Raw genomic sequence first — 22,997 nt, 5'->3', positions numbered from 1 at the left:
CTGTTCTTTTAAATATTTTCCATCCTTTAACAATGTACAAAACATGCTTAGCTCACAGGCCAAGCAGAGGAAGGCCATAGTTTGCCAATTTCTGCTTTAAATAATGCATAGTCTGCATGAGCTCTCCATCATCCTACTATTTTGAGGGTCTATGCATTTCAGTTCATTGCTATCCTTGCCTAAAACCTATGAAATAAATTATACATAATTGACAACTTAGATCCTCTTCTTTCAGCTCCTACTGATCTTCAAACTCTTATTTTGAGACCAGTGACATCACCAAGTCTAGAAATGACACAAAGTCAACCTGGTAAATAGATTGTTTTATTTATCTGGATATACTGTGAGCTTCAAGGGATAAACTTCAAGGGTTGTATTTCCAAATATGAAAAAAAAAAAAACCACAGAAGAATGCACATTTAACAACTCTCTCTACATATTGTATGATGCTCTTTCCATGACTGTATATTGGTGTTAACTTGGTAATGCATTAAGTTTATCTTATGTTACTCAACAGTGTAGAAAAACTTACCTTTATTTCACTGTTTGCTCTGTTTCATTTTAGATAATAATCATGTATCTGATTAAGTAATCCACAAAACTACTTAAAAGAACTGATTTTATTCTTTATCCTTAGTTTTCACTAACAGCTATGAATTTGTGGTACGGTTTAGCAGTAAGCTTGATTCTGTTCTGCCACGTGAAACAAATGCTAGTTCAATTGTGACCATCAAGGAAGGAGAAAGTTCTCCCTTCAGAAAAGATAAAAAAAACTTTACTTATACAATATAAACCTGAACTTATTGCCTTCAAAATTGAAAACTAAATTTTTAAAACATCCTTAGCAATGCTGTTGTTACACCCTAACATTTATCTTGAAACATTGGATCTTAGTTTTTATAGCATAGGATAGTAATCTTATTCATCTCCTTTGTGCATCTTTTAATTAGCTAATGGCATTTGAGTACACATGTTAGCAGCACAAGGTATGGTTGTTATTGGTAACCTACAACATTTATATAATTGTGAGTTCAATTCAGTTATCAGAGCTTCTTTTGGTTTTAGTAATAACGTATTATCATATCGGCTAGCATGGAGCAGTTATAGGTACAAGGCACTTTTCTAAATAGTTTGTATTCATCCATTCAATGTTCACAACAACCCATAGTGATCAATTGTATCATCCTGTGTTGTTGTTTTTTTACTAGTTTCTGAAGGCCTGGAATATGTTACATTTAGCACTGAGTCATCAGAGGGAGCTAGAGGTAAAAATGTTTCCTAATTGGAAGTCGGGTATATGTGCTTTCTCCATCTCATTGTGGAAGTCCTCTTTGAATGCCCTAATGCTTTGTGACATTTCATAGCTCCTCACGTCTTGTCTGTGCTCATCTAGTGAGTCTTGAAAGTCAAACATTATATTGAGAACATTGTGCTGGTGTCTGCTCTACTGCTATGCAAGTTTCACAATTTCCTTATTTAGTTCTCTCTGTCCGGATGCAAATTTTACATTGTTATGTTCTGATCACTCTTTCAATATAAATATGCACATGCTATTTTTCATTTTAATATCATTTGTAGTATTCATCCTCATGATTCCCAAGGACTCACTCTATGTCTTTTTTCACTAGAATTCTTTTCTTAAAAATGTAAGGAAGTGAAACAAGCTGCTTTGCTCCAGGTAGAAATTGCTGTAGTTAGTGTGTGTGTGTGTATGTGTGTGTGTGTGTGTGGTGTGTGTATGGTGTGTGTGTGGTGTGTGTGTGATGTGTGTATGGTGTGTGTGTGGTGTGTGTGTGATGTGTGTGTGTTTTCCCACATTGCCTTTATTTCCTGATTTCATTCTGCCATCTTAAATTGTAGTCATCTTCATAAATCACCTAAATGTTATTCTCACAGATGTATCTAGTAATCTTTGTTTTCACATTAAGCAATATTCCATTACAGAGTACTATGGGCTGCCCACCACTAACCACACATTCCGTTTCCTCCCTAGCATCAGCCGAGACAGATTATGTAGATCCCACTTCCAAAGCACCACTCAGGCCAGAGGAGCCAAAGACTGAAGGTGGTAAAGGTTTTCATGCTTTGATTCATTTAATTAAACAATATTTAGTTCACGTATATTATGTCCATGGAACATGGAAGTTCAAGCTGTTGTACTTGTTCTTCAACTGAATAGATTTGAAGAGCTATAGCTTCCAACTTCTTGGATTCTTAACATGATAATAGGCTCTCTGAATACAGAAATAGATTTCAGTTTCTCGGCAGTATCTAAATATTGAGGCATAATAACAATTGATAACCAGTTAATAACAGTTAAAACATAAATATTAGTTGGGTTAATTAGGGTTAGTTTTATAGGATGGAATTTCCACTCTTGGTTCTGTTTTTTCTTGTCTAAATTCATTGTCCTATCTGTAAAAATATGATGCAAAATCTTAAGAGAATGAGATGTGTTGATATTAAAGAAAAATACTTGACTATAGCTGGACGTCTGACAATTTTTAAAATTGTTCTCCTTTTTTTGATACAGTTGTGGAATCTATTACAAATGTGTCTGAACCACCCGAGACCGCGTTAGGTAATGACATACCGAAGCAGCTTTTGTCCTCATTGCCACCATCATCTGAGAACCTCAGGTTCTCTCTCATTGTGAATTCATGTTGCAACATCATTTCTAGATTCTTCTATTTATAACCATTGTCCAAGAAGTCTCTTTGTTCACTCAGTTTTGTATTGAGACCTGGTCTCTGTCCCTACTTTAAGTCAGTGAAACTATCAAATCTAAAGCATCTTTTCCCTAACATTGCATATTCTGCCAGCTTGATGTTGTGTTGAATATTTCAGATAATGTATTTTGTATAACGATCCATTCATACTTTCTACCCTGGCAACACATTTTCCCTTAACACTCATTCCATCATGTTCATTTGCATGTTTGATGTTTTCTCTGTTATTTAAGTGAAAGTCAATGCTTCTTGAATTGGCTTAGCTTTATTTATCACTTTTTTTATTACTTTGTTTTTCCCTTTATGGTTACTATGGAATATATCTTTCTATCATTGTTGAGGAGGTACTAGGGTGAAGGGAAAATTTTAAAAATAAGGACATTACTTACTTTGAACGTATTTTTATAACCTGTCATCTCCAAGCATTTTTTTAAAAAAACTAAGGCATTATGAAGAAAGAGGAATGCTATTTTTGCTGCAGAGTTGCAGTTTCTTTAAAAAAAAAAAAAAAGTCTACTTGTTACCATCATTTCTGTCATCTGTACTTAAGGTATGCAAAACACCATGGTAACCTCAGTTATTCTCCTTTAATGAGCATAGAAGCATCAACTCCGCCTTCCCAAACTGTAATTCTACTCAGCCCAAATGAGCCTCAGACTGGACCGGGTAAATACATTATTTTGTACTTGATGTAGAAGGTGAGTGTTTGCAGAACGTAAGGATGGAAAGGTAACAAGGGCACTGCTTGACGTTGGAAGCCCCACCTTCATCACTCAGCTCACAGTTGTCACTGCCCCTCTTCCCATCTGTGCATCACTTGTAGCCGCCACGTGTGGTGAATAGTCTTTACAGTATGGCTGAAAAACACCTTTCAGCTGCTGTGCAAGTGTTTAACATGGGAAGTAGTAATGTTTCTGGGGAAGACCACTTACATTCCATTTAAATATAGATAGATATCCTAATTTTAAGTACTTAATCATCTTGACTAGTTTTACAAGTTCTGTGGTCATGTATTAACAGAAACAACTTTCACCACACAATCCAGATAAAAGGTATTACTGGCCTGTCACCTTGTCATTTTCCGGTCCGTTACTTCTTTCCACTCCTTCCTGCAGTGGTTTGACCATTTCACTGCATGCAAATAAGAGAAACTGAAATCAAACCAGTGACTTTGAAAAATCATAAAAGGTTTACTTGATGGTGGAGTTGGAAATTAAGGAAAACAAGTCATTAACATCGATAACTAAATATGCTTCTGATCATAAGGAAAAGCCCTCTCAATATTTATAGACTCTCTTGGAATAGGAGTTTATTACACATAAGTCCAAACTTGTGTTTTGATTGCCATCGGACTTTTTATATGGCTCTATTTCCAAAGATAGAGCTATTTATTTTACTCATTGTTCACAGAAACATCCTAATAAATATTGAACCTGTGTCAGTTAGCTCAAGCTTTTTGAAGTTTATTGTTTTTAATAGCTGTAAAATAATTAAATTATTGAAATGTTTAAATGTAAATACTATTAGTGATTCTTATCTCTTTCTGAATCATTTTTGTGGCATTGCCTCATGATATGCCTTTACCTGCAAACTATTTTTCCTATTCCCTGGAGGAAGCAAATAGCCTGTCAGGAACCTCAGCAAGCAAGGAAGTTGGGAGTCGGGAAATCATAAAGCTGAAAGAAACTCTAGAATCAGAAAACCTTAGAATTGGAAGGGCTCTTTAAAAATTCTGTACCTTTGCATGCATATTGGCATAACCAGTGAACACAACACTGGGGTGGTGGGGCTTGCCTAGGGTGGGAATGGCTTGGTGGGGGATCAGTTGGGGGGAAAGGAGACATATGTAAAACTTTAGTCAGCGGTTCTCAACCTGTGGGTCGCGACACCTTTGGCGGTCGAACGACCCTTTCACAGGGGTCACCTAAGACCATCCTGCAGATCAGATGTTTACATTATGATTCATAACAGTAGCAACATTACAGTTATGAAGTAGCAACGAAAATAATTTTATGGTTGGGTCACAACATGAGGAACTGTATTTAAAGGGCCAGAAGATTGAGAACCACTGCTTCAGATAAATAAACAAACAAACAAACAAATAAATAAATATTCTGTACCTTTTGATGGAGATCCTGCGCTGTCACCCAGTGATTAGCAAAGGGAGCTCTAACACTCCAGGTTGCAGGCTCCTAAACCAGTGTAACCGCCAACATATCCTGGTGTTTATCTCTCTACAGGCAAGAAGATTCCACTAAAACCATTGCATGCCTTGCATATTTGACTTAGTTTCCTGAGGAAGTCTCTGCAGACTCTAGAAACTTCTAGTATCTAATAGTTCTTATTTTCAGCAATCTTTTTGTAAGGTACCTGGAACTCCCTGACCTTGGAAAACATTTTGTTAGTCTTACCCTCTTATACCAGATACACTTTAGTCCAACTAAATGAGATGTTTCCACTAACTGCAACCTTGCATTTGATAATTCCTTTTCCCCAGCAGCATAGACTGTTCATCTCCTTGGTGAAGAAATAATTGGTTTTTATACCGAGTGTCCTAGAACTCCTTTGTGAATTGCCCAGCGAAGGAATGACTTTCTTCAGTAATCTTTTGTTTTAATTTCTGTTCAATTTCTCTTCCCCAGTATGACCAATAAAAATTATTTTCTTTAATAAGATTAATTTTTCCATCAGCACTTGCTACTAAAATACATTCATTTTTTTCTAGGTATATTTGGGATGTGACATGCGAACTTTAAAAAAAATTGTATCTATTTGCACTCAAAATATGTATTATACTGGGATAATCTGATAAAATGGTGTAAACGTGTAAGGATGAATACTTGTTATTATGAAATTTATTTTAACCTGTTTAAAAGTTACTTAAAGTAGATGTTTCTAGAATTCTAACTGCTTCATTTGCCAGCTGAATATCTTGGATGTCGTTTAATGTTCCCTCTTGTTTTCTGCTGTAACAAGAAATTGTCTTCCTATACTTCGCAGCTGTATGGGAGATTTAACTGCATGAATTGTTGTGCATGTAGCTCATCAGTCACTCCACAAACATCTCTGAGAGCCTAGAGGCTGTTAAATAACTGTGATTCTTGCAAGAGCTCAAGAGCTCCAAGCCTTATGTCCTTTCTTTTAGCTCCCAAGCAGACAGCGCGCACTCCTCCCAAAGCAAAAACATCTCCACGTCCAAGAGTCCCTCAGACACAGCCAGGTAAATACACATTTTACATTCTAGCCTGAAAAGTTTGATGTTAGTGAAGTTGTTCTGCTGAATTATTGTGAGTTGGGTTTTTTAACTCTGGTAAAACAGGTCTTCCATTGAAACCTGATAAATATTTACATTTGCTTTTATACTGAAAAGTGTATTCTTGGAATAAGTTATTCCAGAAAGTTCCCTAGTATTGTATTATTTTGAGTAGGAGATGGAGAGGAATGGAATTTCTTAAGAGTAACCTGTCTACTCTCTCTGCCTTTTCCAGCTTGAGAATCCCTAATGCTTCCATGGTCCTTGAATGGGCCTCCTCTTGCCAATCACCTAGTTTGGTTTTTGTTTTTTGTTTTTAAGTTTTCAGTCGATTTTATTTAACATTAATGTCATGAAGAATAAACATATATGTCCTCTCCTATAGCATAACAATTATATTATATTGCTTTGGTTGTTTTGCTGTAAAATTTTGATAAGGACCCAAATAAGATTCATTATAAACTATTTTTTATTCTGTTCAAGAAGCTCTCATTTGAATGTTTAACTCTAACCCAACTCTTAACCAGCTCTTCTCTAATTTCTCCAGCTACCTCAGCCAATCTCCATGTTGGAATACCATAAACTTGACATGCCTCAAAGAAAGCTTATTGTTTTTCCACCTTTCTGTTACACCTGTGACAGGTTCTCACCATTTTATATCTGATTCTTACCTCTCATTCTCACCCAGTCTCTGTAGCTCATCTGTTACTAAGTATGGGACATTCTAGCATTGGTGCCTACTCCACGCATCTACCCAGTCATGCCTAGTCTATTGTCATCGTTCAACTGATCTCCCGTGTCTCTTCTCTTCTAATTTCAAATATGTCACCCCTTCATGCTGAAGTGACTATTTAATACATTTAATCAGTCATTCAACAAATATTTATTGCATTCTGACCATGTGCCAGGCAATGCACTAAACACTAGGAATGTGAAACAAAATTGAATCCTTCCATGATCTAGGAAGTTATAGTCTAGGCCAGTCACCTAAATTTAAATTTATCATTTATACATGGTCTGCTTTCAAAAATGGGAAAGGAAAACGTTAGCAGGTAGCAGTTCTGAATTCCCACCACAAATCCTATAATCATAGCTTAGTATCCCTATTGAAAGAAAAAAACTATATATTTTGGCATGGTCTTTAAGGTCTGATTCTGAGAGAAATTTTACCTGCTATTTTTTTCTTTAAAAGGAAATTCCTTAAAAGTAGATTCTATGTTCACATCTAGCTCATTTAAATCTGCTTTAATGTACTTTAAAATGTGTATTACTTAATTACTAAAATTTTGATATGAAGATAATATGGGTATGATACATAAGTATATGAGGGTAACAAGACAACAATCTCTTAATAGAATGAGAAATTTAAAATAATAATAAATACATGTGTAACATTAATATATAAGAAATACTGGGGGAAAGAATTAATGATTAATGAATAGAATAGGAATAAAAAACAAAGCAAGTAGATTAAATTTATACATAGGAAACCGAAATCTAATTTTAAAAATAAATCAATTCAAATCACATGAGAATTCTCTCAATTTTTTATTTGAATATAAAGCATAGAACAAAAGTAACAAAAAAGGAGAAATGGAAATAAATAAAAAAGCATGAAAGTTTAATGAATGTTGAAAAATAAGAGTAGAGATGAAAAATAAGTGCTTGGAGTTAAGACATTGGGAATATAAATTCCTGGTTAGTAAAATTAAAAAAATAAAAGAGATATGAAGTAACAAAAAAGACATTCATAATTTTCTTTTTGAGCTGTCCTCTCTACATATAGAAATATGGAATAATAAATTAGCAGCTTACTCTAAATTTCCATTATTATACTATATTCAAAGTTTCAAATTTGTTTGATTTAGACCATTAGCCAAGCTCCCTCCACAAGATATGCAGCTTCAGAACAATAGAGTCATAAGCTCAATGCATTACACTCTCTACATCTGAAACCCTTGAGTGGCTGCCAAACAAGCAACAGAGCCTCCTGATTCTGTCCCAACTCAGGCAACTAATTCCCAATCCATTAGCATCTCCCATAGAAAATAGCTGCAATCAAATACGTCTGGCTTTGTTGGTGATACTTAATGCAAGGGAACAATTTGTAAAATTGATCGGGAAAAACAAAATACATTCTAATTATTCCTCTTAAAAGTGGATGAAATTAGGATCTCTCTTACCCAAGAGAACTTGATCTTACCTAATAAATCCCAGTAATATCTTGGGTTTTATAGTCTTTCAAGAATGCTTATGTATGTATTCGTATGTATTACTAAATATTTCAAATACAGATATTCAAATTCTAGTACTTCCTCTCTAACCTTGGCCAGCTTTTTATGGACTTCAAAAGGCTTTTGGGATGGGAGAATGTCCTGCTCACATGTATAATAACAAATGAAATTACTATTGTTGGGCTGTAAGGGTATCATCTGACAATAGTGCATACACATGTGTTCATCCACCACTTTTTTAGGATGAAATTCTTTAAATGGACATGCCAGCTTTCTTCTTATTTATACATGAATTATTTTTATAAATTAGATGGCAAAATTTAAGTCTATATTTGCCATTGAAGGCAAAGTGAGATAAAAAAAATTTGGAACAAATTATGAAGAATATTTTGTCATTAAATAAAGATTTGATTTTTGAATTTCTATATTCATGGGCAATACTTAATAATCCCATTATTAATTGTATACCTAGAAATCTTATAATCATCCAAACTATAAGTGTTCCTAGTTTTTGTAGGAGCAAAGTGAAAATTAGAATGTCCTCAGATCCTTCAATGTCAACTTTGTAAAGATTTTTCTAGAAATGGGGGAAAAAATTATAGTAGTAGAGTTTTCACATCATTCCCACATTTAATTCTCACAATCATCCTTTGAGTTAGCACAGATTTGTCATTTCCTCATAAAAATGAGGAACAAGTTAAAATGTGACGTGCAGAACGTGGGTACAGAGAATCCAAGTGTTTGGACCTAGTGATAGTGCCTGGACCTCAGCTTTAGCCGAAGCCTTTTCTCTGGTACTTAATAACTGTGTGACCTCAGGCAGGTAGTCACCAACCCAAATCTTCAGAGTGAAGCTGATAGCTCCTTCCTCCCAGCATTCTCATAAGAACCAAAGGGCACAATCTTTATGAAAGCATTTTTGAAATTGTAAAATGCGCTATAAATAAATTAGGTTTTTTTTTCCTGGGATCTATTACATTAGCACCTGTTACAAAGGAACAGTTGTGGAAAGACAATTTTAGTTTGCAGACATGTTCATTTAAAGGTTTATTTGGAACTGAAGAATTGCAGGAAGAGTGGAGTGCCAGCCCACCCACTCCATCCCTTCCATGCTCACTTCCCTTTCTGCTGTGGCCTGATTTGACTTTAAGCTTCTCTTTTTCTTATTCATGCTTCATGGGCTTCTACTCTGACTCATTGAATTCATCTTCAAAGAAAACATAGGCTATGTGTGTGTTGTGGGGGAGGGGTGAGAAGTCAAGCAAACATCTAGAAAAGAAGAATATTAATTCTTCTTTCATTAATTTCGTAATCTCTTCTGAAATGAAGATTTTTAAGTGTTCTCCATCCTACCCTTATGCTTAGTCAAATTTTGCATTTCTTAGTTTTCATTTTCTACAAGCATCTGGAAATCTAACTGATCTATTTTTAGAGCTTGAGGTTTATTTTTCTACCTACCATTTTCCAATTCTTTTTATTGTCAGGCTTACACTTTGTCAAATCATATGTGTTAAGCATGACCAGGAGATGCTGGCAGAACTCATGATCCGAGTTCTCTCTTTCAGCTCCTAAGGCGTTCCAGCGTGTTACTTCAAAACCAAAAATGTCACCAAGGCCAGAAGTGTCATATACTCCACCTGGTAAATGTTTTATTTCATACTTGAGCCAAATGCATTCTATTGTCACACTCTGCTGCAATGAGACATAAGAGCTCATTGGATATGAGGTCAATATTTCACTTATGTTAAGATATCATGTTGTATCATACATGGCATGATCATTTCAAAGGTTTCATAAGACTTCTCTAAGTGCTCATATAGTAAGCTATTTATACCAGGGGTCCTCAAACTTTTTAAACGGGGGGCCAGTTCACTGTCCCTCAGACCGTTGGAGGGCCGGACTATAGTTTAAAAAAAAAACTATGAACAAATTCCTATGCACACTGCACATATCTTATTTTGAAGTAAAAAAACAAAACGGGAACAAATACAATATTTGTATTTGCATGTGGCCCGCGGGCCGTAGTTTGAGGACCCCTGATTTATACAATCAAAAAGCAGAGACTTATGCCAAGAATAAAATGTTTCTTTTAGAACTAAACTTCCCTTATCTTCTGCCTTACCAAAAAAAAAAAAAAAAAAAAAAATGACCTGCCAATATTAACTCTGCTATATTCCAATGTTCCACCAAAATAAGATAAAGAATTCAAAAATTTTCCCCCAAAATGATAAATTACGTTTTTACAAACAAAAGAAATGGTGTTTAACCATTTTCTTGGGTTTAGAAATTTAACACTATCCAGCACTGAGTGTTTTTTCTGTTTATTTGCTTGTTTGTTTTTTCTGTCAAATTCTTTTACCAGTTCATGGAGCAATAGCTTAGGTTCAGAAAAAAAACTGTTACACACACACACAGAATAAAGGTTTTTTTTAGCTATAAATTTATATCTTGCCTATCTCTTGAGAAGGCCTTTTGCCCATTTATGAGGAATAATCTCATATTTGCGGGAGTATCCAGGGTGGGGACTGCAAGGATCAGACCTTTTCTGGGTCTTGCCACCAGTGCTCCAGGTCTTCAAGTGGCCTTAAGAACTGTTGGCTGAACAGTTGTGTAATAAGCAAAACTAACCCATTTTTAACTAGAGTACCTGGGAAATACTATCAGTTTTTTTCTCTTTCTTTTTAAAGATCCAATTATAAATTCCTAGTGCTCCTAGAAGCATATTGACTATTCTCAGGACCAAAAGTATTTCTAATCTGTGTCTTGAAATGATGGCATTTTGGAAGCAAGTCTGAATTCAGTTGCTGTAGTGTTTTCAGATTGTGAGTGGGAGGAGGGTGTTGTTGCTAGGGAATTATCTGGTTGTTGCAGGTGGTGGTAGGCTAGGGAGGGGCTCCTTGGCCCTGAAGCCTGGAATTTAAATTTGTATCACTAAACCGGCAGCCAACATTGTAAATGCCATTTAAACACACACACACACACCCCACACACACACCCCCACACACACACACACCACACACACACACACACACCACACACACACACACACCACACACACACACACACACACACCACACCCCCCACACACACACACACACACCACACACACACACGACACACACACACACCACACACACCCCCCCCACACACACACACCCCACACACACACACCTCACACACACACACCACACACACACACACACACCCCAACGGTGATCTTCCCGCTTGCAAAAGATTGGCTTCTTATTTTCAATTGTGGAAAAAATGTAACAGAAATTGAGTTATTACAGATAGCAGCAGTAGATCTGAGTGATGTTACTCACTTTTCTTTTTCAAGAGAGAAAGCAATACTATTGGTCCTGATGTTACTTAATCTCATTAAACCACTATATCAAATGAACTTTTTTTATTGCTTTGAAATGCCTAATATGTGCCTTAATTTTACGAAACACCTTTGTTTTCACAGAAATTCTAGCCTGTAAGTGAGCAGTGAAACAACAGCACAAACAGTTCCTGTGGAGCTTCCCTGGGGCTGACTCTGTTAATTCTCTAAATCCAGTCATCCAGTTAGAATTCTGTCTCTAGATCTGGTGTTGGTCCCACTGATCTGTATTCATCAGGGAGTTCCCTGGTGCTTCAGGGACGTGAGGCCTATAAGAATAATCATGAAGCTACTGTTACTATGTTTCAAACAAGTGTTCAAACAGTTTCTGGGTTGTGTCTCAGGTTTGCCTCCTGGTGAACCCAAGACCTTGTTTATAGGCTCCTGTTGGTTATTTCCCCAAAACAGAGGTAAATTACATATGTACTTAATATTTACGGTTATCCTAGAGAAATAGATGCTCTGTAAAAGTCTAAAAAATGCAAAATGTGCTGAAATCAGGACAGTTATGTTTTATCGCAATGTTTACCTCCACATTTATACTGAGAGCTATCAGAGGTAGCAAAGTTGAATTTTTAGACCTGGATCCGATAAGTCAGTCTAGGATTTGCTGGGAGCAAACCAGGGAGAAAATCTAGATTTCTGCAAGCTATGCAATCCTCACAGCTGTTCTGCGTAAACCACTCTGTTTGGCAAATTCTAACTTGCAGTCACACTGCAGCACATTTGCACTGAGGAAGAAAGGGCGTGATGCTGAAATGCCTTTGAGATGGAATTGCGAGGGCCTAGAACCCTAGCCAATGACTGAATGGTGTTAGGGAGAGAAGGATGGCCCTGCAGGAAGGAGGAAAGCTGGTGTTCGGATGTGCTGGGTTTGCAGGGCCAGTAGGACGTTCCAGTGGGAATATCTGACTGGTGGTTGACATGTATTTCAGGATATCTAAACAGAAGTCAAGATGTGGGATGTAGATTTGGGAGTCGCCTATATAGAAGGTTCTTAAATCTTGTGAGTGGATGACATCATCCAGGAGAAAGGACAGACTGAGGAAATAAGAGGTCAGAGGCCAAAGCCTTGGGCAACACAGTTCTTTCTAGGAGGAGTGGGCAGAGGAGGAGGAGCCAGCAGACAGGAGAGTCCCAGGGAAGATGGATCAGGAGGTGAGGCAGGAAAGGGTGGTCAGCAACGCCTGTGAGGGGTCAGAAGAGCTGCTGGACTTGATAGCTCAGGTGCTCAGACCTGTGTCTGAAAACCATGGGCTGATGCTTTGGAATTCAGCAATTTTCAGGTTGCAAGCATATTAATGTGTCTGCCATGAGAAGTATGAAGAGTCATACTACACAAGACACATAAAAACTGCAAAGAGGCCAGTTCTAGTTAGGTTTTGCTGTGAAATGAGTTTGGTTGTTTGTTTGTTTTTAATTGTTCGGTGTCAGAGCATTTTGGACTTCAAAACCATGGGTAAGGAATCGTGCACGGGTCCGTGGTTGAAGGTCAGTGCAGTGGAAGCCAGACCACAGTGGATGGAGGAGATGTAATTGAGAGACCAGGATGCAGAGTCAGATAGAAGGTTTTGATTAAAGCAGCGGTTCTCAACCTGTGGGTCGCGACCCCTTTGGGGGTCAAACGACCCTTTCACAGGGGTCGCCTAAGACCATCGGAAAACATGTATATAATTACATATTGTTTTTGTGATCACTGTGCTTTAATTATGTTCAATTTATAACAATGAAATTGGGGGTCACCACAACATGAGGGACTGTATTAAAGGGTCGCGGCATTAGGAAGGTTGAGAACCACTGGATTAAAGGATGAGAGCAAGAGAGGGATGGTGTGACAAAGGAGCCATGTCAGGGGATGACTTTTTTAAAGATACTGAGGCATTTGATCTGTTTTACAGGTAGAGGGGAAGAAATTGATGGACAAATGGAAATATGGACTAATGGAGAAAATATAAAATAGTAGAAATAATGGAAAGCAAAAGGTCCCAGAGACAGGGGAGGGAGCGCGGCCCAAGACCCCAGGTTGAGCTTGCAAAGTGGCCTCCAAAATGGCAGGGAACCTGCTTCCTCTCAGACTGGACCTCAGGGAACCAGGTCAGAATAAAGGGATAGAGAGCTGGAGGTGGAAGAGTGTGTAGCCTACATGTATTCCTTTGCTATGGGATCAGTCTCTTTGTAGCCTGTTGCAGGGTAAACCTTATTGCAGATTTCCTATTTCGCCATCTTCGTCAGGGAATAACATATTGATTCCTCACCTGGCATAACATCCATGCACATTCGTTTTCATTTGTCCATATTAGACATGCTCCTCATAATTGTCGTGTGCTAGTTGAACTTTTCTCTGGAGCGGTGCCCTTTATTCAGAAAGATAGTTCATTTCATTGATTGGTTCATTAATATACATGGTAAGTTGGTTAATATAATTGAGTCCAAAATATGATAATGGTAAATATTCTTATAAGGAAATCAAAAGTGTCCTCTTAAAAAAAAATTGTCATTATTTACATTGTTTCCCCCAGCATGGAAGGTTTGGGTTTTAGGAATCATGCTCTTTTTTAATGTAATACACAGAGGCATGCACATGGGGAAAAAGGGAAAAAAAAACACAACAACTTGCATTTCTTAAAGCTGCAACTGACCAAGCAAGAGAGTGATTCATAACGCTTTCGCATGAATATTTCTATATTTTTTTCCCTCCACTGATTTTAGCTGCTTTAGAAAGCCTGCTGTGGCAGTTTATTACATCATCACTTCATGGTCACCAAGTGCCAATCGCAGCGGCAGGAATCCACATTCCCCAGGCAGCTGAAGCAGTAGCGAGGAATGCGTTTACAATATGGTGGATTCATTGGTTGCACATTTCTTCTGGGTCTCCCTTCCTTAACCCCAGCTCCCGCTGTATAGTCCAACACTGTAACCAATTAGGTTATTTATAAACTACTGGCACTTTGTATTAGTCATGACCTTCACGGACCCAAATCCAAGTACCTTCTCCTTCACCCTCCAGATAAACATCTAGTTTGATTTATAACAGGAAATTCCTCATATTTTACCATTTGAATTCCCCAAAATACTACACAGCAAAGGTGAAACAGTCACTGTAATGATGGGTTTTCTCTAACTTTGACAACCACTGATCTTTTTGAATTTGTCTTTTTCCTTCAAAAAAAAAATAAATCCAGATTTTTTTAATTCCCCTGGATATTACCTTTTAGTTTATAGAAGTTCTAATTGAGTCAAGTTTCTTTCCAATGTGCCAAATTCCACAACTGTAATTTCAGTGGTAGTTAGCAGCCTACACTAAGAACAGATGTGATATGTGCCTTAAGTATGATCCCCCAAAGCAATAAAAAGTGAATGTCCATTTTATAAAACCTATTTTATACTAATGGTAAAGTGGTGCTTGGCCACCTGCTACAAAGGTTTTTTTCATTTTTCTCTGAGGCAGAGTTCTAGCCTGAACTCTATTTTTCCCCAGCATCATATAAGATGCAAGAAAATTACACTGCCTACAAAGGGACTCTGGTATTTATGAAATCTTCGGAGTGGCAGGAAAACCTTTCAGTGAGAGAGCAGGGCTGAGAAGGACCTCCTTGTGGGGAAACTGAGTCAAAGAAGCACATTATCTTGCTCTTGGAAGAAGACTTTGCCATAGAAATCTGATTCTAGCAATAGGCAAATCCCCCTGAAATTTGCCCCACTGAGAAACAAGGTATCAAATTCTCAGCCTACTGTTCTATTTTGTTAAAATAGAATAGGACAGAGGTATCAAAAATATACTTGATATCAGGTACTGAAATGAATAGGTTTATTGTAGCGCTGACATTTTTGTTCTTCATTTTCATATTCTCACTAGAGACCCGAAGCACAAAATTCATACAAGAGTAGGCCTTCCTTCCCCCGACTGCCGGCACCAGCTTCCCTCTGGCACCTGGGACCGGGGCTTCCCTCGCAGCCCCGGCTTCCTCCGGAAGGTCGTCTGGAAGGACGTCTGGTCTAATTAGCATATTATGCTTTTATTATTATAGATATGTCAGGAGGCCCTGATACCTAATATACTAAAAGCCACATCACTAAGAATGCCAAAAATGGCAACAATTATCTAGTATTTACTATGAAACAAGCACTCCATCAACTTTTCATGTGGTATTTCTTTTTCTTTTTTTTCATGTGGTATTTCTAATGAGAGACTGATTTCCTTTTACTGTTTTCTTCGCGTAATAACTGTTAACGTCTTTTAAAATAAAACTTTGTTTTTCTCTTAGATATTCAAGACTTTTATCTTTCTTGCCATTTTCATCAATTTTTAGGCCATTTATGCACTTTATCTAAGATCATGTATTTTCTATTGCTATCAATGGAATTTTAGTATGAATATCAAATGGCCCCTAACCACTTCAGGGAAAAACTGACTTTCTATTTTGAAGTCAACTTGAAGGACACCTACCTTCTTGTGTTTAATTACATTAGTTATTTCCTCTTTTTTCCCTTTCAAGGGAAGCTTCAAAATGAACTGTGACCAACTCTTTTCTACTCCCACTAGAACCTTCCTGAGACAGTAACATTTTTCTACTTTGAAAAGAACGGTATCTCCTCGCCTTGTTCCTTAGTCACTGTGAAAGCACGCTTGCCTCATTCTCACTTTCCAGGATTGTGTATCTGTGGATTGTTTCAGTCCAGGGGTGACATGTCGAGTACACAGTGTTCCGTAACCTTTTCTTTCAGTTCCAGGAGATGTGCTCCGTCCCCAGAAACCAGACCACGAAGCCTCTCAGAGAGAACCTGGTAAATGAACCTTTTATTTTCCCAATTAGGAAGTATATTTTTCAAAAATATTCTTGAGGTAAATATTTTTTAATGGTTGTAGATGTGGAAGACGTTTGAAAAAAAGTATCAGTATAAAAGGTGTACTTTAGTTCTTTTTGGGAAGGGGTAATCATACAATCTGTTTGATTTTTCCCCCCCTGGTTAACACTAGGGAACAATGTGCAATTAGTTTATTTTTCCTAGAAGTGTTTTCATTGAATAGGAAATCAGGTTAATATTATAAGGCCTAATTATTAGCTGAGCCAACCATTTACACCTTATTTCAAAATGTAAATATAACTACATTCCAACTGTGTGTGTACTTTGAAGTAAAACATGTAGGACTTGACTCAAAAATGTTCTTAAAGTGGCAGTGAATACAAAATTTAATGTTTTAACCAAACTAAGTTTCCTGAGTGGCATCTAATAGGTATAATTTTCTCATATTTATCATGGTTCTTAGAGAATTGTTAAATGTTCAAATGGATGCGTGTAGAAACACAGAAACTATTTTTACTTTACCAGGTAGTCATTCTCACGAATATGTTTCTTTGGTTTCCTTTTGGCCCAGTTCTGCAGCCCGTTACCTTTAGAATTGATCCGCCAGAGACAACAATAGGTAATGGCTTTCCCATATTGACCAAGTCTAATTGTTTTCCTTGCCATCATCAGGATTACAGGTCTTTCTCAAATGATCATATTGAAACATCATCTCTTCTCACAACCGTTTCATCATTTCATTCTCATTATCACTCTTTCCAAAATAGAAAAGTAAAAGTTTTGCTCTGAAGACCAGCTTAAGACAGCTCACTACCAAGCCCATCCTCACCTACCTCATTTATCTCCATGTTCCAAATGACTCCACCTCACTCATGCCCATCCAGTTAACATTTTCTGCTGGTTTAGTGGTTCTCAGCTATAGTGATACGATATACTAGCAATTTGTGAGCATTACTGGCAAGTAATTATCATTAATATTGGTCAAAATACTAAAATTTGCCAATGGTTTATTTTTAAAAATAAACTTGAGCAGACCTGCGATGATTGTAGCAAGCACAGTGATAATATCCTCACTCGTGTTGTAATCCTATGTGCTGTGTTGGGTGGGAGAACTACAGCTGACAGACTCAGGACCAGGACTGGCCCACACCCCATCTTGCCAATATGGTCATGGAGTGTGTCAAGCATTGAATGGCATTTATTATCTATCTTAGTGGGAAAACACAGTTGAGAACCATTATGCCAATATTTCAGTCATTTTCCTAAGGTTCTGTGCACACTTTATTTTCTTCTCCATAACTCAAAGTTTTCCTTTTTCTGTTTCAAATAAAGGAATCTCATATGATACTCTGATCCGGCACTGGCTTTTGAAACTAGGGATTGAAAACCTTGGTGCTTATCTTTTGCAGCTCCTTTAGAGACCCGAAGCAGCCCTTTCATCCCTATGATTTCACCAAGTTCTAGTCAAGAGGATCTACAAACCACTCTGGGTAAATTTTGTTTTGATATTTCAGTCCAGTAAGGACCTACCTTCTAGGGCTTGCTCTTAAAGAAACCATATTACATTGTGCTCATGTTGTTTCCAAGCGATGGAGGGTTTCTTTCTACCATTATATAAAACCTCCACTTCACTTGATTCTTTTACATTAACTGTATATTTGTCCTAATCCTTATGGTGATTTTTAATATAAAATGAGAATGTTTTAAATCACCTTGAGAAATTTTCAAGCATTCTAAAAACCAGAATGTTCCCAAAGTGTATCAGTGCTATATGTTTTATTGTTTCTTCTGTATTTGAAAGTGCATTTGAAAGAAAAATTGTATCTAGTATTTATTGAGTATTTTATGGCACAATGCTAAGCAATGGGAGTTTCAAAATAAAACTGTTGTAAAGATGGATCCTTCCCCTGGAGAACTTGCCCTGTAATATGAAAACAGGATTTGGGGATAGGGGTGCTTCCTGAGTGCCCCTGAGGATGCCACCTGTATTTTTAAATTTAAGCCACGTGACAACGTTGGGAGGTAGGTTCTATTACTTGCCCCATTTTACAGATTAGAAAATTGAGGCATAGAGGGATTTAACATTGTGGCCAAGTCACACAGCTAACGTCAGAGCCAAATTGGAACCCACACACTCAGTCACCAGCGCTCCTGGGATTCACCCCAGTGTTATGCTTTACAAATGAGTGTGATAGAGGGATGAGCAAACTACCTGCAGGCATCAGGGAAGGCTTCACAGAAGAGGTGACATTTGCACTGGGTGTTTAAGTTGGAGTAACAGTTGAAGTTAAAAATGCAAGGTCCTTTCAGGTTAAAGACAGACGGGAATGAGCACAGGGCAGACTGGCAGCCAGTCTAATGTGGTGAGCATGCAGGTCACATGGAGAAAGTTGATGGATGAGTCAGGACAATTGTTTGGGATGAGCTGGCCATGCTTTCGGGGAGTTCATAGTGGGAAATCCCAGTCTGCCTGACTCTTGGCTGAAAATGAACCAGAAAACAAGTGTTCCCAGCTTGTGATTTTTGGCTCCTTTGCCTGTCCATGCTACATCACACATGACTGTGTTTAAATTAGTGGCCTTATTTTTCTTTCTTCCTTCCCTTTTCAAATAAACTCATTCTTTATGTATGGCTGCTGAGATGAAGTTACAGGTCACATTTTAAAATAAAATTCTTTTGGAGAAAAAAATTAAAAACTGAATGAGCAAATATACCCTGATTACCAAATATTTGTCTATTGTAATCTAGGCTCACAAGGTCAAGATCACCCATGAAAATTAATCAAAAGTACTTTCAAGAACCCATGCCAGATAGGCTAATTATCCAACTTCCACTCCCTATTTTTTTAATGTATTTTGATTTATTGAAGCAAGAATCAGCACCTCTCATTTATCTCAAGTATCTCTCATGAGCCAAATCCAGATTATAAAGCAGAACAGAAACACAAAGAAGAAGATCACAGTATATTATTTGCACAAAGTTTTTCCTTGGATCCAGTATATGCCAAAGTGAACAATATAATTTTCATGATGTGATAATGAGTCCAAGATAATATTGAAGGTGGAACTATTGCCATACTTATTTCTTTTTGAGGGAGTGGAGAAGGGGTCAGGAGAAGTGTGTCTATTTGTCAGTAAACATAAACTTTGCTTTTCACACAAGGAAAATAAAAGAAAATTTATTCTTCTATGGTACAAATACACATATTTTCATCTGATCTATTTCTTTTCCAGCTCACCTAAATAACTTGTGGAATAATTTATGGAATAGGAAAAAGACTTAGGAGACACATCCAACTATCATCACCTCCAGTATCATGAAATAATGATCCTGAGTTAAAAGCTTTTAAAAATCATTAAAATAATTAGTGCAAGAAGAGAGAAAATATAATAAATGGGAGTTACTAAAATCTACTATTAACTTTGAATTATCATGATTACTGGGCATACTGATAAATGCAATTTACCCTTTTATGATCACTTGTTTATAATGTTAATTATTCAAAGCAAGCCCTCTTACTGTGCTTTTCCCCAGCAGAAACAGACCAGTCCACCCAGGAGCTCTTCACAACTAAGGTTCCACGAACAACTGAATCGGCAAAGACAACTCGGGGTAATACTATTTTCCCACCTCTGTATAGTGCCTTCTTTTCTTCACTTTAAATGAGGAAATACAATTTCTTTACAGAATGTGATTTCTCATCACAGTGAATTACTTGATTGTTTTTTCATTTCATAGGTGCAGGACATCAGCCAAACATTAATGTCCATATGACTATCAGTGAGTGTCGGAAGACACGTTTTTTAGTTAGAGCTTTACTTTTGAATGGATGGCTGATAACTAACAATGAAAGCTCTCTTTTGTTATTCCTTGATGGACCTTCATTTACCTCATTTTCTATATCTGATAAATAAGAATCTTTATTACCTTTCCTCTCCTCCACCCTCCACCACCCTCCTCTTTCTCTCCTTTTTTTTTTTTCTGTGCCCAACTTGCTGGACACATTGATATGTGGCCCACGGAAGGAAACTAGTAAGAAGATATGTCAGTTTTTAAAGATGATTTAATGTTTAAATTTCCAGGAAACATTTCTCTGGAATGTCCATTTTTAATTTCTTCTTTTCTATATTTTGGAAATTAAACTCGGCTACACAAATTTCTATCTCATCTTCATGCGCTCAGAAGGATGTTTTTGTCCTATCTGGGTTATAATCATTGTGGATTTCCAGTATTTTTGTGTGTTCTTTCTTTCTTTTTCCCCCAAATAACCCATTTGGCCCATCTCTGCCTCTTTCATATGGAAGTAAGCCCAAAAAGCAAAAGCAAATATTTTTAAGGAGTTAGAAGACAAACTTATTTTATTATTTTGTTTATTATAATTTTGGGGTGGGGGAATTTAATGAAAAAAATGTGAAATAATTAGAGCAAATGATAATAATAAAATAAGTCTAATTTTATGGTGTATATTTTATAGTCAATAGAGCAACATGTACTTATTCAATAAGTGTGACTGAACACTACGGCATAGGACAGTTCTCATAATTTTTCTAAATTATTTTTACTTATTTGGTTTAATTTTTATTATGTTTTAAATGATTATTTTATTATTTGCTTTATCACCTTTCTACTTATTCACTTTTTTATTTATAAATCCACACAGAAGCCTAATATACTGACAGCCCTCCCACATCCTCATTAGTAATAGATGTTTAATCATGTTACATCCATACTCCACCCTCATTTTTGAATGTTTATTTTTTTATGTTTTTGCAAACTTCTTTAATGTCTAGCTTAATGGAAGGTAGCTGGATTAATTTAATTAATAATCAAGCACATTAATTTTTTGCAGGAAAATATATATGTACTTACACTAAGAAGGAAAAATAAAGACTATTCAGCGCAGGTCCTGTTACAACGAGAAAGCTTTCAGCTTTTTAGAGCTTTATAGGTTTCAGAATGGAGGATGAAAGATCATAGGGCTGTTCTTTAGTTTTGCATTTTATTACTTTAATGAGAACATCATTATTGGATTACTAGTATGAATGTGTGTAGAATTTTTATCAAATTCCTTCTAAAACGTGGTTTTCTTAGATAGAAGTTTCACAGTTGATTGGATATATACATCCAGGATTTGATATCGTTATATGAATTGTCTTAACATAGTGATACAACATGCTATGTTTTAATTATTTTCTGATGTTCTGAGGATCCTTGGCTTAAGTCTCAACTGCATTGCCCGGGAGTCACACTTTTCTAGACTGTGCCAAGGGTCTTGAGAGTGGCTTCATTTCCATGAGGTGACGAGGGACATCCTAGGAAAGAACTCATCTAAGGATGAGAGTAGCATCCACAGCCTGGCCCAGCCCAACAGCCCTACCTGGGAGTAGAGGGACAGCTTTTAGTCAAGGCAAGATGTGTGTCTCTAGGAACACCTTTTGGCCCAGGCCTCAGACACGTCTGCCTGAGCTCTGTCGAAGGGGTGGCCAATCAACTGTTTTGTTTTGGATGTGCTGTGCTGTTTTATTTGTAACATCAAGCATTAGGAGCACAAGACAGCACACAATACTCGGATATAGATTCTGTGGGGGTGAAATGGCCCCTCTGGAACTTTGCACTCTATGCGTGCCCTCCAATCCCTCAAACATGGGACCCACGTGCTCCAAGGAAACTCCAGCACCTCCTCTGCGGCCCCCTTGGCTCCATTATCTGCTGAGACAGCTCCCTGCAGCACGCTACAACCCTGAATACTCAGACACTCCTGCTCTGCCTTTCTCATTGCAGCCCATGGGAGAAATCCACTTGGCAGGCGCATTTGGGAAGCATTCTCATTATGTTATTGCTTGCAGCCTCTCATACTTACCCCCCAGGGCAAGTTGAATATACTCCTTCCCCTCTCCCTGTATCATTCACAGTGTTTCTCCAATAATCCCTGTTTGCTTAGTTTTAAAGTTCATTTTACACAGATTTTTATAGAACTATTCAGATATGAAGCCATCTTTTAAAGTTATTTTTATTATTGGTCGCCAAAAACTACATGGAGATGATGTTTACATAGTTACATTGTCACAAAGCTCCTTTGTCTTTTTTTTTTTTTTTTTAACTTTAAAACTGAAACCCGCCGAAACCGGTTTGGCTCAGTGGATAGAGCGTCGGCTTGCGGACTGAAAGGTCCCAGGTTCGATTCCGGTCAAGGGCATGTACCTGGGTTGCGGGCACATCCCCAGTAGGAGGTGTGCAGGAGGCAGCTGATCGATGTTTCTCTCTCATCGATGTTTCTAACTATCTCTCTCCCTTCCTCTCTGTAGAAAATCAATAAAATATATTAAAAAAAAAAAAAAACTGAAACCCTAGAGTAGATTTCTCAAGGCCATGAGATATGTGAGTAACTCACAACCAAAACTTAACATTATATTTTGGCTTTTTTTTAATTAAAGTTCTTTCTAGATTTAAGTAGAGACTGTGGAACAATAAAAAATCCTGTGACTTCGAAATAATGAATATAGTTCTGATTATTTTTGTGTTCTGCTCTAAGTCTCTTCTGTCTAACTATAAGTTTTTAAATTTAAATTTCTTCTAAAATGAGACTAATAAGA

At 37.1% G+C, this 22,997-nt stretch overlaps 1 protein-coding gene across 9 annotated transcripts in view; it reads left to right on the top strand.

Annotated features, from left to right (window-relative positions):
- ABI3BP (ABI family member 3 binding protein) overlaps positions 1 to 22,997 on the top strand; it is a 258,489-nt gene that overhangs the window by 178,583 nt on the left and 56,909 nt on the right. For 3 of the 9 annotated variants that reach the window (XM_059687989.1, XM_059687988.1, XM_059687985.1), the window contains 11 exons: positions 236 to 310; positions 1,209 to 1,265; positions 1,994 to 2,065; positions 2,534 to 2,581; positions 3,330 to 3,395; positions 5,875 to 5,949; positions 9,782 to 9,856; positions 16,324 to 16,383; positions 16,976 to 17,023; positions 17,814 to 17,894; positions 19,939 to 20,016. In XM_059687989.1, coding sequence (XP_059543972.1) covers positions 236 to 310; positions 1,209 to 1,265; positions 1,994 to 2,065; positions 2,534 to 2,581; positions 3,330 to 3,395; positions 5,875 to 5,949; positions 9,782 to 9,856; positions 16,324 to 16,383; positions 16,976 to 17,023; positions 17,814 to 17,894; positions 19,939 to 20,016 — 735 coding nt within the window. The remainder of the gene's footprint in view (positions 1 to 235; positions 311 to 1,208; positions 1,266 to 1,993; positions 2,066 to 2,533; positions 2,582 to 3,329; positions 3,396 to 5,874; positions 5,950 to 9,781; positions 9,857 to 16,323; positions 16,384 to 16,975; positions 17,024 to 17,813; positions 17,895 to 19,938; positions 20,017 to 22,997) is intronic. The other 6 variants (XM_059687992.1, XM_059687990.1, XM_059687991.1 and 3 more) reach the window with 4 other exon arrangements.

This window comes from Myotis daubentonii, chromosome 3, assembly GCF_963259705.1.
Source record: "Myotis daubentonii chromosome 3, mMyoDau2.1, whole genome shotgun sequence".
Classification (NCBI taxonomy): Eukaryota; Metazoa; Chordata; class Mammalia; order Chiroptera; family Vespertilionidae; genus Myotis; species Myotis daubentonii.
Note: the sequence above shows the minus strand (reverse complement) of the source record. Positions and strands in the feature narration are given on the sequence as shown.